This window comes from Vulpes vulpes, chromosome 1, assembly GCF_048418805.1.
Source record: "Vulpes vulpes isolate BD-2025 chromosome 1, VulVul3, whole genome shotgun sequence".
Classification (NCBI taxonomy): domain Eukaryota; kingdom Metazoa; phylum Chordata; class Mammalia; order Carnivora; family Canidae; genus Vulpes; species Vulpes vulpes.
The window spans coordinates 7922475-7938503 of NC_132780.1; the positions used below are offsets into that span (position 1 = coordinate 7922475).

The window sequence follows — 16029 nt, forward strand, 5'->3', positions numbered from 1 at the left end:
TGGCTTCTGTGTTCACTAGCTGGGCAGCTGCCTGGAGTCACTGATGGGAGGGTGTGGTCCCATCATCCCCCTTGTCCCAAACGCATCTCACACACACACACACACACACACACACACACACACACACACACACACTTCCCTAAGCACCAGCCTTGCAAACTCCCTTTCCTTGAAACCCAAACGACAGAAATTCAACACTCAGAGGGTAGAAAGTCCTCAAGTTGGAAAGAGAGAGATGGCACCGAGGAAGTCCTTTCTGGCGGCCTGAAAGCCAGAGCAGGCCCACGGAGGGTGCCGGTTGGGAATCAGTGGTCAAACTTTGGGAAATCTGGAGGTTGTGCAGGCGGCCGGACCTCCAGCTCGCGGAATCGGTTCTCGGCGGCCGGGCTCGGCGCCAAGGGCCCCCGGCCTCCCCCGGCGGCCTCCCGGGCCACGCCCTCCCGGCGCCGGCTCATTTGCATGTCCCCGCCCTCGAGGGGAGGAGGCCTCCCCCTGCCCGTCGGGTTGGCGGTTTCGGGTGCAGACCAGGCCCTGCCTCCAGGCCCTCGGGACGCACAGCGAGGCGGGGGCGCCCCTAACCTCGGCCCTGGGCCCGCCCGGCCCCTGCCCTCAGGAAAGCCTCGCAGTGTGACCTGGGCATCACGGTCCGACTGGTTTTCGGAATCTCAGAACCAACCGCACGTGAAATCCAAGGTCTGGCCTCCTGCGGGAAGTCCGGACCGAGGAGCAGCCAGCCTCGTGACGGGGCCGCCAGGTGGCTACACCTCACGCCCTCACCTGTCATTGGGTCTTCCATCTCTGAGCTAAAAACCTGATGCTTCTCTGACTCAGCCTCTCCCCTCCCCGCCCCCCCCCCAAAAAATCTCTCCAAAACGGGTATATATCCTTTTTCCAGAGGAGGTGGACCAGCAATTTCCACATCTCCTAAAAATTCTAGAGTGTTCCAGACACTCTTCCAGTCCCCGCCCTCCTTGAGGCCCCATCCTCTCCCCGTGCGCCCTCCCCCCACCGGCATGGGAACGGTGGAACAAGATGTTCTCACATCCTCTCCTGGCGCCTGTGACACACACCGACGTCCAACGCCCCGCCGCTCGCACCCACACTGTGCCCTGCTGGTCCCTTCCCCATCTTGCCCCACTTTTCGACTTCCTCGGCCACATCCCGTATCCCCGCCGGCGCCCTCGGACCCTCCCCCAGTGTCCCTCTGGCGCCCATCACCCCTGGCTCTGTCCCCGGCCAACCTCTGAATCCCTCCATACCTCCATACATGTGGCTCTCTCCACATTTCTCTATTGTCCCCTAAATGCTTTGTCCTCCCCCCTGAAGCCTCATCTCTGTGCCAGCGTCCTGGGACTCCGCCTGTCCCTGGATCCTGCCTGTCGCTCCCCAGTGTGCCTCCCCTCTTCTCTCCTAATGTATGTGCCTGGTTCTCTGCCTCCCCTCATCGGCTCTCCTGCTTCTCCAGATCACTCTCTACCTCCTCCTTCTGTCTCTCCCTGGTGTGTCTGCTATTTTTTCTTACTATTATTTCCTCTCCCACTGAATCTCCATCTCTTCTGTCGCCCCCCCCCCCCCCCACTCCTGTGGCTCGCTCATCTACCTCTCTCTCCAGATCTATTTCTTCCCTCTCCTGCTCTTGTTCCGATTCTCTATAAATGTGTGTGTCTCTCTGCTGATCTCTCGGTGTCCTGGTTCTCTCCTCATCCCGCCTCACCCAAATCTGCCTCCCTCCCAGCATCCCTGGGACGGGGGACCCCAGGTGAGGTCGGGGGGTTACAGGAGGTGCTCCTGGCACCCCTGCCCCCTCCCCTAGCCCCGGAGGGCGGCCCCTTCATCCTCCCATCCCTTCCCCCCAGGCCCCAGCCCCCGCCTCCCCCCTCGCTGCCGATCGCTGCAGCTGCAGCAGCCCGTTGCCAGGGCAACCACAGCTGGCTGGGCGGGAGCCCCCTCCACCCCATCCCCCTTCTCCTTTCCGGCGAGGCTGGGAGGAGCTGGGACAAAGCCAGGGAAAGGCGGGGTGGGGGGGGGAGTTGGAGGGAGATGGAGGTCGGGCCGGCTCCAGCTGTTAACCTCGGTCAGCTCTCCCTCCACGAGGCCCCGTCTCCCCTTCCTGGCGATGCCCCCCAATTCAGCCCGCATAACGAGGCGGTCGCGGGCAGAGGGGTCAGGCCCAGTTTAATACACAGAACAAGTTAATTCACAGCAGAGGCAGGCAATAAAGGAGACTCGTGTACAAGGGGGGGCATGCGTGGATGGGGGAGACCCCCCAAGCCCACCACCTCCCCCACTTGCAGTCTCAATTTCCCTTTTTTTTTAACCCGAACAACAAACACACACAACCACAAGAAACAACCACGCCCCCTCGCAACCCCCAAAATGGCCAGCGAGGGTGGCAGGGGGCAGCCCGGCCTGGCCGGTGGGGAACTGGAGCAGGGGAAGGAGGAAAAACCAGTCCGGTGCAGAGTCTGTGCTTCTCATTCCAGCAGGCGCTGGGCGGGGGCCCGCCTGGCCCCCCCAGCCGACGCCCACCAGCCTGGGGGGTGCCCCCCCCACACCGCCGCGGCGGCCCGGCCTCGGCCACGGCGGCACGGAGCGGGCAGGGCGGGGCGCTCGGGGAGGGAGCGGGAGCGGAGTTCAAAACCATGGTTCACGTCATGCAGTATCCACGGTGGGCACCAGGAGGGGGCGAGGGTGGACACCACACCCACCTGCCCGGGCTCACGGGGGAATGGTGCCCACTTTGGGTGCGGAGGCGGGACAGCTGCAACTCCGGAAACCGGGGGGCGGGGCTGCTCGGCAGGAAGCCGCATAGACTGGTGCCCAGTGGATGCTCAGCAGTGCCCCCTCCACCCAGCCAGGCCTTAGAGGACTCTTTGTATATATTAATTTCTTTTTTTTTTTTTTAACTTTTTGACTTTTTCTTTAGAAAAACGCTGTGTCCGTGCCCCGGGCTGGCATCTGCCGCCCCTCATGCCCGCCCAGAGGCGGGGTATGGCTTTGAGGGGAGCAGAAGCCCCTGGTGCCCATTTGCCAAGGGATGGGGAAGGAGGGAGGAAGGGAGAGGAGCCCTGCTAGGCCCACCAACCCACAGGGCAAACATTCCACTTGCACAGAGGGAAGGGGGGGCCCAGCCCCCTCTCGGGCTCCCCCTCTCCCCCTCCCACGGTGGGGCACTGAGGGCCGGGAGGGTGTGGAGGAGCTCCGAGAGGCAGATGGGTCAGCACCACCCCAGAGGTCCAGGTGAGCCAGAGCCAGGCCTAGGTGAGGGTGATGTAGGCAGAGGCCTTTTCTTTCAGGTGCCGAAGACAGAGGTGACAACTCCAGCTCCCTGTGGGGGAGGCCAGGGGGTTAGGCCCAGGTCCCGGAAGGGCTGGCCCAAGTCCCTCCCAACCAGCAGACAGAGTGCCTGGTCTTCACCGGCAGGAAGCCCGCCTTTCGACCTGCCCACGCCCGTGTGGTGCCCACCTCTTCTCTCACCTTCCGGGGGCTCCGCCATGGGAGGACTCAGGCAGTACATGTGGTAACCCCGATCGCAGTCGTCACAAAACAGCAGCTGGTCCTGGGGGGTGAGACCCGCCCAGCTGGCACCCTGGGGGCACGGGCACCAGAAACCGGGGTGGGGGGGCTGGGGCAGGGGTAGGTCAGAGGGGCTGGGGAAGGTTGGTCCCTCCCACGAGAAGGGGCTCCGAGAAGGTCTTTGCATCACGGGATCTTTGCAGAACCCGGCTTGGCCAAGCTGAACACCCCTGTGGTCTGTCCGTTTGCAGTGTGTCGTCTGGGTTTGACAGAGTCTGCGGAACACTTAAAATGACACCCAGGTGGTCTGATACCAGCTCTGGACGCACTGGATGTGGGTTCGGGTCCCAGCTCTACTAATTTCCTAGACGGGTGACCTCGGGCGAGTCATTTCCCCTCCCTGAGCTGGGTTTCTTCTCTGTGAAGTGGGAACAGGGCACCTACCTCAGAGGGTGGTTGGGAGGAGGCAGGGACACGAGGAGCCCTAAGGGCCCGGCCCGTTAAGGGACACTAACTAACATAAGGACAGAACAGGTTACCGCTGCTCCCCGGGGAGGGGCTCCAGGGAGCCGCCTGAGGCGCCCCGGCGGGCGGAGGGGCGGGGCGGGAGGTCACCTGGGGGCGTGTCCCGGGGCGGGGCGGCGCTGGGGGCGGGCCCCGGGGCGGGTCCCGGGGCGGGGCGGGCGGCCACTCACGTCATTCTCCGAGGTACCACAGAGGCTGCAGGACTTGCACTCGATGCACTGCCAGCGGTAGGTCCGCACGGCTGCCGTCATGTTCACCGTAAACTGTAAACATGAGGGGTGTCCTGGGGGCCGAGGGGCAGGGATGCGGTTAGGGGCCATCGTGCCCCCTCCCCCGCGGTGGCCGCTGAGCCCGGGGAGGACGGCCCGGCCCCCACGCCAGCCCGGCTCTGAGGCTGGGCCTGACCCCACCCCGCTCGCGGTGCCCGGGCCGCCGCGCTGCTGCCGCGGCCACCCGGCCCCTACCCAGCCACCATGGTAACCACATTCTGCTCCCCAGAACACCATGGCAACCGCATTCCATTACCCACAGTGCTGTGGCAACCACTTTCTACCACCCACAACACCCGGGCAGCCACATTCTGTTAACCACTGCGCTGAGGCAGCCGCATTCCATTACCCACAGCAGAATGGCCAACAGGTTCCGCTAACCACAGTAACGTGGCAACCACGTTCTCCCAGCCGCGATGCCATGGCAACTGCCTGGCACAGGGGGGCCCCACACCCTGGGTTCCCTGCAGCCCGAGCCCCATTACCCGGGATACCCGGCCGCCAAACTGCTTGTGACAACACCGTGCGATGCCAACCCGGTGGCCGGCCCGCTACCCCAGCGCAGAGACGCCCCCCTTGGCCACTACCCCGGTGCCACAACAGCTACCCAGTCGCCATGACAACCACATCGCACTACCCGGAATACCATGACAACCACAATTCATTACCCACTGTGCTGAGACAACCACAGTCTATTACCTACAAGTCCACCCTGGGAAACCACATTCTATTAACCACAAGTCCACGGCAAGCGCCGTCGGTTATCCACAGGACCCCGACAGTGGCCATCCATTACTCATTATCACAGTCCACTCCCCACGATGCCGTGGCAACCATCCTTCACCACTCCTCGTGCCATGATAAGCACAGGCCACCACCATCAATGCCATGACAACCACATCCCAGAGCCTCTCTGACCCCTCTGGGTTTCCCACAGTCCTCAGCAGTGGAACCCGTTGCACCACCCCTGGGTTCCCCCCACCAGGCCGCGCCTCTCCACCTCCCATCCTCCAGATCTAGATTCCTGGTGTGCCCTCCACCCAGGCCCCCCGGCAACCTCAGGTGGGGGTATCACCTGATCGCCCACAGTCAGCACAGGAGATGAGGTCCTCGGGACACCCGGTCTTCTTGGAGCCACCCAGACAGAAGTCACAGTAGCCGTTGGGGATGACAGTGCCGTCAGGTGCCTTCTTGGCTGAAAGACAGCAGGAAGGGGTTGCCGCAGGCAGCCAGGGGCACCTAGTCAGAGGCTGCTGGGGAAATAGGGGCAGAGGGAGGCATCCCTACCTGTGTGTTTCCTCTGTGCCTCAGGGACCCAGGCCAATTCTTTGTAAAACTCTGGGGTTGGGGGGACAGAGAGAGGGACTCTCACCACAGGCAAGGCTCCACCCTGCCCCCAGCCTCAGTCCCAAGGGTGGACCCCTTTTTCCAGGCCCGGAGGGAGGTAAGGAGACAGAGTAGCTCCCCTGAGCTGCGGCCAGTAGCAGAACAGAATTGGGGACCCAAATAACTCTCATCAGGAACCCCAGACTCTCTGAGGACAACCCACACATCCTCTTTATTAGGTAAAATTGCAAATAACAGCTTTAGGAAGAGCCCCCTGCTTCCCCATTCATACACACTTCTACCAGACAACCAGTGCCAGCTAAGCGCCCGACTAGATAAAAACTGGGGACGCCACTCGCCAAGATCTGATATGGAAACAGACGGACATTCACAAGAAAAATCCTGAACACAGAGGTGCCCGGGTGTGTAGAGGGGACGGGATGAAGAGACTGCCCTCTCCCACCAAGAGATGGGTGGGAAGACAGTTCCTCCACCGGCAGAGCCTCCCCAAGCCCTCCCCCACCCCTCGGCTGTCAGGGCTGGCACGGGATTGGCATGGGCAGGCGCCAAGGGCTCCCAGGCCACAGACCCTGCCCCTCAGCCAAAGCTTCGCGGAGAAGGGAGAGAGGGAGGCAGGGAGGGAGGGGAGTCATCTATCACCCCCCTCCCCAAGCTCTAATTGAAACAATAAATCAGACCCAGAAATATTATGCCCGGCCGGGAGCGAGAGGGAGAGATGGTTGGTTGCCATGGCAACCCCAGAGCCAGCATCCCCTTGGTCGGTGGGGGGAGGGGACCGCTGAGCTGGAGATTTTCCAGAAATGTCTAATGTGCCCCCTCCCTCCCCGGCTCCTCAGCCCCCACTCCCCGGGTCCCTCACTACCCCACAGCCCGCCTGCCTGCTCACGTTTATGGTTGTTTTTCCGGTGGAAGGGCAGGGCGTGGCGCTCCGCGTTCTCCTCCCCCTCCTCCTCAGCCAGGTGGGTGTGGGTGTAGTGGTAGCTGAGCCCTGGCCGGTTCTTATACCGTTTCCCACAGACTGGAGGGCGAGCAGGGAGGGGGGCCGGTCAGCCCTCCCAGCCCGGGCGGCCTCCACCCTGGGCGGCCTCCACCCTGGCCTGGGGGTCACACCTCCCCCCTCTGCCAGAGGCCTGAGCGCCCCGCCCACCGGGCTCTAGAACAGGAGGGAGGGGGCCAGCAGGGGGGAGGTCTCTAGGCCCCACTCTCTCTCTCCCCCTCTTCAGAAGGACTCACTATCACAGACATACGGCTTGTCTCGGTCCTCGAGGGAAGCGGTGTCCTGGCGTTTCCGGAGACCCCCGATGCCATATGCCTGTGGGGGAAGGGGGTGTGAGCGGCCAAGAAACGGAGGGAACCGGAAGGGCTTTCCCCTCATGGGCCTGAAAGGTGACCCGCAGCTCTGCCACTTCCTAACTGTGGGCCTCGACCAAGAGGTTCCGATTCCTCGTGTGTAGCGTGGGTATAAGGCGGCTCTCAGCCACTGGACAATCTCTGTTTTGCAAACGGTATAATGATATCTGAGCCTCGGTTTGCTCATCTGTAAAATGGGTATAAGATCCTCTACGAACCCCCTTCCCAACCCCGCCCCGTCAGGCTGCTCTGGGGATTAAATAGGGTCAAACTGGGGCAAGGCCTGACCATTGTGTGTGCCCAGTACACCGGCTCTGCCACGGAGGGGTGGGGCGATGGAGAAAAGTTGAGAGGTAATACCTTTCCTTTGGCCCTGTTCTTCCTCCTGGGAATGTCATCCTCCAAGTCTTCCACCTCGAGATCATGTGGAAACTCCAGCAGCTGCTGTTTCTGGGCATCAGGAGAAGGGGGATCGAGGTCAAGAAAATGGGGGGGATGCTGTCCTGCTTTGGGGAAGTTCTGGACGCAGCTGGAGATGGGGGGGGAGGAGGGCAAGTCAGGAGGGGCTTCTAAAAAGAGACAGGGTGTGGGAGGATGGAGATCCAGGGTGCCCCAAGGCCCGGGGAGACTGCAGAGCAGGAACAGGATGTGCCAGGGCGGGTGGCAGGGATGAGAAGGCAGCTCGGGCCCCTGAGGGGTGGTCCCACCTGGCAGTCCATAATGGTCTCCTCCTCCTTCAACTCAATCTTCTTCTCCCCTGTCTCCGCACACAGTAGCGCCTCAAGGACTGGCCCTTCTGGCAGGCCGCCCTCCTTCTTCAGGGGTGCCTCACAGTCTGCAGACAAGGGTGGGGTCAGGGGGGTATGTTGTCCCTGGAGGATTCCTCAAACAGCCCGGGTCAGGGAACCATGCCCTTTGCTTCAGGACAGAGGCTTTCCCACACTCGACCGGCAACAAGACTCAAAGACTCAATCATACATACTGGGAAGGATGCCGAGACCCTGAGAGAGACACAGCCAGACCCTCAGATCCACTCAGACACACTCAGAAGGAGACACAGCCAGACCCTCACTTACACCTGGATGCATGTGGAGAGCTACCGACACTCAAACAGGGCACACATGGAAGGTACAGATCATCTTGAGGCAGCCAGACACACAAAGGAAGAGATACACCCAGACACGCGGAGGAAACTCATCCAAGCCCTTGGATACACCCGGAGACAATCAGAAAGGGACATTAAACCATCAGCTCTACCTAGATCCACATGAGGAAGACGCAGCCAGACCCTGCCATACACTTGGACACACACGAGAGAGAGAGAGAGAGACATACCAAGAGAGAATCACTCAGATGGATACACAAGGACTGTGGATACACTGTCCCTCTGAGGCAAACAGACACACCCAGAAAGACACAGATGGACACACAGTGTCCAGATGGACACTTCAATACACCTGGACCCACACAGACCCTTGGATACACCCGGACAGGAGAAGAGAAAGAGCCAGCGACTCTGACACTACTGGTCACAGTCAAAAGGTCATAAAGCCCGACACTCTGGCCAGACGAGCACATGTGGGCAGAAATATACGTAATACACCAGCCACGAAGGGCTTCTCCCAGACATCCCAAAGCATCTGGACACTCAAAGGAAGAGGCACCCAGACGCCCTGATACACCCAGACACACTCAGGATACCCTGCTAGACCAGACACACACAAGACTAAACAGCCCTTCTAGTACTCTTGGAAACACCTAGAAAGAGACACAGACACTTTGATACACTCCCTTACGGATGGAAAGACACCCAGACACATCCAGACACACATAGGAGGCACCCATAGGAAGAAAGCCAGCGGGGCCCTGATCCATCCCAACTCGCCAGGGAAGGTACACCCAGGCACACGAAACAGATACCACTCTGCCCACGAATACACCTGGGCCGGAGGAGAAGATACAGCCCAAGTCCAAAGCCCAGTCACTCAGGGGGAACTGGAGAACGTCTGGACTACCCCAGACGCACACCTGCAGACAAGTGCTGGGAGGGAAATAAAGGCAAATGCTCAGACCCACAAGGGCCTCACCACACACGCATGAGCGGGCGCTGGGGGCACTGATAGGGTCCCCCCCAGGTCCAGGATGAAGCTCCACCCACCGATCTTGTACTCGCAGGGCCGGAGTCTGGGGTCCTCCAGGATGTTGAGTCTCCGTTTCTTTCTCCAACAGCGCGCCGGGTACGTGTAGATCTGTCCAGGGGCCAAACCTGGAGTGAGAAGCGCGAGGGGGGCCGTGAGAACAAGGGGAAGGCGGCCCGCAAAGCCGCCGCCCCGCCCCCACCCTCCGGGGCGGTACCAGGGCCGCGGTGGGTCTTTTCCATCCAGATGTAGCAGTTGTTCTGGGCCACGCCGGTCTGCGAGTCGAGGAAGGGCAGGCGCAGGCTGCGCTCGGCGCACAGGCGCGCGTTGTAGCTGCGGCAGTGCTCAATGGCCTCGCGGTAGAAGTCCTCGCCTAGGCTGCGAGGGGGCGAGCGAGCGGGCGAGTGGCTGTCAGCAAGGGCGCGAGCGCCAGGTGGCCCAGCAGCCCCCCTCGGCGCGCCCCTCGGGAGGGGGTGGGCCTACTCTCCCAACCTCACCTCTCCCCCCTGTGCCTCCGGGACTCAGGCGCCCCCAGCCCAGGGCCCAAGCAGGCCTGGAGCCAACAGGCAGATAGATACACACCATACAGAGACGGACAAAAATACACCAGGACCCATCCCTACAGGCACGCGTCAAAATACACAACACAACCAAACCACACAGGATTCACACACAAAGAGAGACATAACCCAAAACTCACAAAGGAGAAACAGACAAATCTCACATATGTGCACACACAAATATCTACTGAGAAAATACAAACATCGCCGTCCCATAGTGTAGAAACAGACACATCCCACATATACCCATGCACGAATACACATCACATATCCAAAGACACACAACATAAACAAAGCACCCGCACAAAGACACACAATGTGCAAAGAGATCACACACACAGCACTACACACACATACACACATCCAAAGACACACAGTGATACACAAATATTATGAGAAGAATGTTAAAACAAACTACCCACACATGCACTTATATACCCAAAGACACAACACAAAACAAATTACACACACACATACTCACACACACAATATCCAGACAAACTATACAAAGGAATCACACAGATTCACACAGGACACACACACAATCGCAAAGATACACAATATAGAAACCAACATCTAAAATACCGCATATCCACACAAAGATACAACACAGAAGCAGACAAATCCACCCATATTCACACACAACTGTACAAGTACATGCATGCCTACAAATCCAGACACAGAGCACAAGCGATGCACAGTTCCAAAGGACATGTACGCACACTCAAAGACCCAAATATCCAAAGATACCTAGTGTAGACTAAAATAAACACATATCCACACACATATCAAAAACAAACAGACAAGTGACACGCACTCCACATGCCAAGACAAAGGTGGTGTGGGCTTCACTCAAGTTTCCCAAGCCTCCCGCACCCCCAGACCGGTTCGGTCTCTCCCCATCCCCGGGTGTCGCCGGGCGGGACGTGACCCCCCTTCCCCCGAAGAGGACCCGAACAGGACTCCGAGTCCCCCACACCCTCCGCTCCTCCAGGAGCAGCGCATCGGACCCCGTTCTTGCCAGGGACCCACGATCACACACATCCGCACCCCCGCGCAGCACGGCCCACGGTGACAGCCCCCCAGACACCCCATCGGCCCCACCCCCGGCCGCCACACACGCACACACGCGCGCGCGCGCCCGCGCAGACCCGCCCGCGCGCCCTCTCCCGCCTCCCGCCGGCCCGCGGCACCTCAGGGGGCCGGGGATGACCGTGGCCATCTTGCTCCCCGGGTCCTGCCCCCAGCAGGTCCCCGCCGGGTCGGTCCTCCCAGCGCTCGGGCGGGCGCTGAGGCCGCCCATCCATTCATTCCCGCGGGGCGGGAGCACCGGGGCCACAGCCAATCAGGACGGCAGGGCGGGCCCGCCCGGGCCATGCTGGGAGTGGTAGTCCGGGCCGGGGGCCGGGCGGGACCCCGCGGGGCAGGGGGCAGGGGGCAGGGGGCAGGGGGCAGGGGCGCGGCCCCGGGAGCGCGCGCGGCCACTCACGCGGTCCCTCGCGCGGTCCCTCACGCGCGCCCGCTCCCACGCGCCCCAGCGTCCCGGGCACACGCTCCCACGGGCACACCTGGGCTCGCACACGCCCACCTACGGCAGTTTACACACACATTCACACGTATACTCACAGCCTCCCACGCAGACTCACGCACACCTCCCTCCCACGCCTCCACAGACTCACATACATTTACACTTACACAAACACTCCGAAGCCACGAGACTTAGAGATAACGGGCGTCCCACCCGCGCGCCTGCGCTCGCCTCACCGACACCTCTCCCTGCCGCATCCCCAGGCCCTCCCGGCGCCCAGCACCGGCCTGGCCCCCGGGGCTGTCCCCCGCACGGTGACCCCGCGCGGGCGAGCCCGTCCTGCCGCAGGCCGGTCGCCTGTAAGGAGCTGTAGCCGCACCTGGCGGGTTCGAATCCCGCCTCTGCAACTCGGTGGCCATGTGGCCTTGGGCAAATGACTGAACTTCCCTGGGCCTGTTTCCTCACCTGTAAGATGAGGATGACACCTCATTGGATTGTTGTAAGGATTAAATGAGTAAATAGAGTGTTTTTATTTTTAGTTTTTCCACATCCAGCAGGGAGCCCACCACGGGGCTTAAACTCACCACGGAGAAATCAAGACCTGAATTGAGATTGATTCGGAGGCCTAACCGATTGAGCCACCCAGGTGCCCCCCCATAAAGTGTTTTTAAAAGGTACCCGGGGTGGGCAGGGGGGAGATGCCAGGGTGGCGAAGCAGTTGAACGTCTGCCTTTGGCCCAGGGCGTGACCCCGGGATCCAAGACTGAGTCCCACATCCAGCTCCTTGCAGGGAGCCTGCTTCTCCCTCGGCCCCTCTGTCTCTCTCTCTGTGTCTCTCATGCATAAATAAATAAAATCTTTAAAAATAGATAAATAAAATAAAAGGTACCTGGCAGGTAGTAGGTTCAGTAAATCCACTCCATCAAGGAGATCGGATATGAAGTCAGGTGTAAAATGGTGCTAGCCAACCACTACCAGAAAGAATAATGCCTGGCCCATAATAGATGCTCAATAAGTATTTGTTGAATGAGTAAATAAAAATATACTGAGTACCCACCAGGTGCCAGACACAATTCTAAGTACTTCAACAGCCAGCAGCTCATACGATTCTCATAATGACCCTCCCAGGTGATGCTATGTTTACACTCATTTTCCAGATAAGAAATCTGAGGCAGAGGGAGGTGAAACCACAGGGCCCTCAGCCCCTGGTGGCGCTTGACGGTGGGGCTAACAGGATTCACTCATCTAGGTATCTGTACCCAGGTGAGTTTCACCTCCTTCTTTCTCCCTCTGTCACCAGCACAGACTGTACCCTAAGGAGTCCCCAGACACCGAGCTGCCCCAGCAGGCCACACCAACACGGACCCAGAACCCCCCTGGTCCAAAATTTGTGTTCCAGTATGGGCTCCCTCATGGATAAAACCCCCACAAATGCCCTTGTCCACCAGGGGGCTCTGCAGCAGCCAGAGAGGCAGACTAGCCTTCACCTCTTTTGTCACCTGATGCCTCCACCTACCCTCTGGTGAGAGAGATGCCCTCAAGGTCCTCCAAACTTATCACCTCTACACACACACACACACACACACACACACACACACACACACACACCCCTAGTGTTAGACCCCCTTCCACAAACTCTCCCCAGTCTCCCCAGGGTAAGGCCTTGACCTCCCTGCTTCCCCACTCCCAACAGGACACAGTGGGTCCCTGCTTCACATCTGGCCCAGAGTAGGTGGCAAGGGGAGTAAGTGAAGGATGCTGGTACCCCCATGCTCACTCTGGCCTCCAGGCCTCTATTCTGGCCACCTCATATCTCACCCCTGGTAAGCCCTACCCCTCCGCCCATCAGCTCAGCTCAGAGAGTGCCCGCCCTCGCACCTTCCTCTCTCACCTCCCACCACCCTCACAGATCCCCCAACACATTACACCTGCTCCCCACACCTCCAGCCTCAGACACCCCAGCTCACGCCTGCCCCACCCCAGAACCCTTACAACAATTTGCTCGGTTAGGAGCCTGAACATAGTACGTCATCTCCCTGGAGGCCCCTGTCCATCAGCACGACTGACCCACGACCCGAGCTGTCGCTTCCCCCCTTTCCTTGCCCCTGGTCACCTTTGCAGATCCGTCTCCCACACTTGAACTCCCCTGCCCACGTGGTCCTCCTAGCCCACCGCCCTCCCTCAACCCTGCAGACCCCTCAGAGGATGAAAGCAAAGAAGGGCACACTGGCGCTCCCACCCTAACCTTATCCTGGCCTCCAGGCCCCCGCAATGCCCTATATGGAAACAGGACCACAAGAGAAATCAATATTGATACTTCTAATAATAATCAGTACACTTAGGGTCAGGCTCTGAACAAAGATCACGACAGCCCCTGGAGGTGATAGGCAGTTATGATTCCCCAATACTCAGATGGTAACACTGAGGCTCCGGAGGCGGGTGGTGAATTAATAGCTCAAGATGAGGTCTGGAACCAGGCAGTCAGAACCCCTAGGCCTGCTCGCACCAGCCTCCCAAGGGGATTTGGCTCCCACATTCTTGCGGGAGCCGGATCCTACCCTGGACCCCGCGGACAGCTCCACGGGAGAGCAAAGAAGGGCAAAGAAGGGGCGCTCCCGCCCAGCGCTTCCTCCCGCCTCCTCCAAGGGTCCCGGCCGCGGGGTCAGAGTGAGGAGGCCAGGAAGCCTGTGGAGCCACCAACCTGTACAGGAGCCCTGTCCCGGCCAGTCTGGGGGTGTCCCTCAGAGGAGACACGTCTGTCTGTGTAAGACAGAGTGAGAGGGAAGCAGGAGGGTGTCACCGTCACACACCTCCTCCCGCTGACCCCCGCAGCCTCTCTCGCTCCCCGCAAAGCCAAGGCCCACGTGTAGGCGCGTGCCTGTGAACCCGCGCCCCCTCGCCCCGCAGCTCCCCCGCAGGAGGCCGGGCGCTACTGGGGGCCTCGGGTCGGCCGTCAGCCCCAGCCCCGGGAGCGTGGGGGCGCTCCCCGCCCCTTCCCCCGCCCCAGCCGCCAGCGCCGCTCAAGGTCAAGGCGGCGAGCGCGAGGGGTTGGGGGAAGCGGGGCTGGGGGGAGGTCGCCCCAGCCCCTTTGTGCGGCGCCGCGGGCGTTCGCCCTCCGCCTCCTCCCCAGCCCCGGCGGAGGGGGAGGGGGAGGGGAGCGCCGCGCTCCCCGCCGGGGAGGGAGGGCGGGAACGGCCGCGCGCCTGTCACTCTGCGCCCGCTGTCACCGCCGGAGGAAAGGGGGTGGGGAGCGCTGGGACCCGGGAGTCCGGGATCCCGAAGAGGGAGCGGGCGAGCGAGCGAGAGATGGAAAGAGAGAAGAGAGAGGCGGCGAGGGGTGGCGAGGGGTGGCGAGGGGTGGCGAGGGGAGGGCAGGCTTGAACCCGGGCGCCCAGGTTCCCAGCCACCGGCCCGCCAGGAGGCCAGCGCTCGGAGCGGGGACGCGGACAGGGAGAAAGGGGGGAGTCCCCCGAGATTGAGGGCGCTGCCAGCCTCCCCTCCCGAGGCATCCGGTCCCCACGGGGTGAGAGATGCTCTCGGTGGATGTCCCTGGGCGGGGACAGGGAGGAACGGTCGGAGCTGACCTGGGCGTCGGAGCTCCTAGGTCCCGAAGACCCGGGGAGGAAGCGGGCGGTCAGGACCCCGACGTCTCAGCTCCCACCCTGCGGCCGCGGGGCCGAGGGCCCCGGAGAAAGAGGGGGAAAGAGAAGGTGTTCTGGGGAGAGGGAGAGGGAGAGGGAGAGGGAGAGGGTGGCGACGACCCCGGAGCCTGAGGTCTGCACTTCGGCGTCCGTGCTCCCGCGCCCCCGGGGACACGGAGGAGGAGAGATGGGGGAGGAGGAGAGGGAAGCCCCTACCCCCACGCTGGGTGGGGAAACGGCCTCCGCCACCCCCCAGCCCGCGCCACATTCCTTCACTGACAGCGACAAAGAAGAGACGCCCCCGCGACCCCGAAGGGGCTCCCGCCCCCAACCCCAGGGGACAACGAGGGGTGGCGGGTCCCCCAGGGGTGGGGTGGGGCGCTCGGGGGGTCCCCCATTAAACTACCTCCCGCGCGCTGCGTCCCCTTCCCCAGCGAGGGCGGGGGAAGGGCCGGGGGTGGGGGGCGGGATGGAGGGACGTGGACGGCGGGGACACTCACGACTTGAGCGGGTTCTGAATGGCGGTGGCCATGGCCCGCTCGGCTGGGCCGCCTCCGGCCCGGGGCGCTGCTGCCGCCGCGCGCGGGCCCAGCCCGGCCTGCGCCGCCCGCTCTGCCGCCCAGCGCGCTACGATTTCATTCATTCTTGGGGCTGCGGCGCGAGCCGAGCGGGGCGGGCCGGGGGCGGGGCTCGGCCAATCCCCGCACCTCCCGGCGCACGACGGGACGTGGAGTCTAGGGGCGCGCGGCGGCGCCCGAGGGCGCCCCTGGCCGGACTACACGTCCCAGGGGGCGCCGGGAGGACCGCGCGCCCATTGGCTGCTGAGGATACAGGGCGGGGCTGGCTCGTCCCAGAGCATCCTCTCCTCCTCCCTGAGGGTGCTCCATTCCCAGCTCGGGCTCTCCGTCCTCCGGGAGCCGCGGGTGTGGGAGCAGGTGGTCCGCGGCCTCCGGGGCTCCCCAGGGCACGTGGATGACCCCAGGATCTGTTGTGTATTCCTGTCTACGCTTGCTGGTCTGCGTGTCTCCGCGGTGTAAGCCGGCGTGTAAACAAGCCCAGGGGTTAATCAATGCCTTTGTTCACTTATTCAGTGCCTGCCGGGTGCCAGGCTCTCTTCTAGACACCGTGGCCTACAGCGGTGACCAAAGTCGCTGC

General features: G+C 61.8%; 1 protein-coding gene across 23 annotated transcripts; it reads right to left on the minus strand.

Moving 5' to 3' along the window:
• Positions 1–2882: 2882 nt before the first annotated feature.
• Positions 2883–15552, minus strand: DPF1 (double PHD fingers 1). Of its 23 annotated transcripts, none has more exons than XR_012000283.1 (12): positions 15375–15552; positions 9363–9523; positions 9166–9273; positions 7715–7842; positions 7368–7451; positions 6891–6969; positions 6544–6675; positions 5598–5648; positions 5386–5505; positions 4212–4304; positions 3478–3559; positions 2883–3328 (listed from the first exon to the last, which is right to left on the minus strand). XR_012000283.1 is itself a non-coding variant. In XM_072751519.1 (12 exons), the coding sequence occupies exons 1-12, from the start codon at positions 15515–15517 to the stop codon at positions 3258–3260; spliced, it is 1272 nt and encodes a 423-aa protein (XP_072607620.1). In that variant the 5' UTR covers positions 15518–15552; the 3' UTR covers positions 2883–3257. The 23 variants fall into 23 exon arrangements, 19 of the variants coding, with proteins under 19 accessions (XP_072607620.1, XP_072607615.1, XP_072607617.1 ...); XR_012000276.1 differs by having other exon boundaries at positions 7368–7457; XR_012000279.1 differs by having other exon boundaries at positions 3478–3589; positions 7368–7457.
• Positions 15553–16029: the final 477 nt, after the last annotated feature.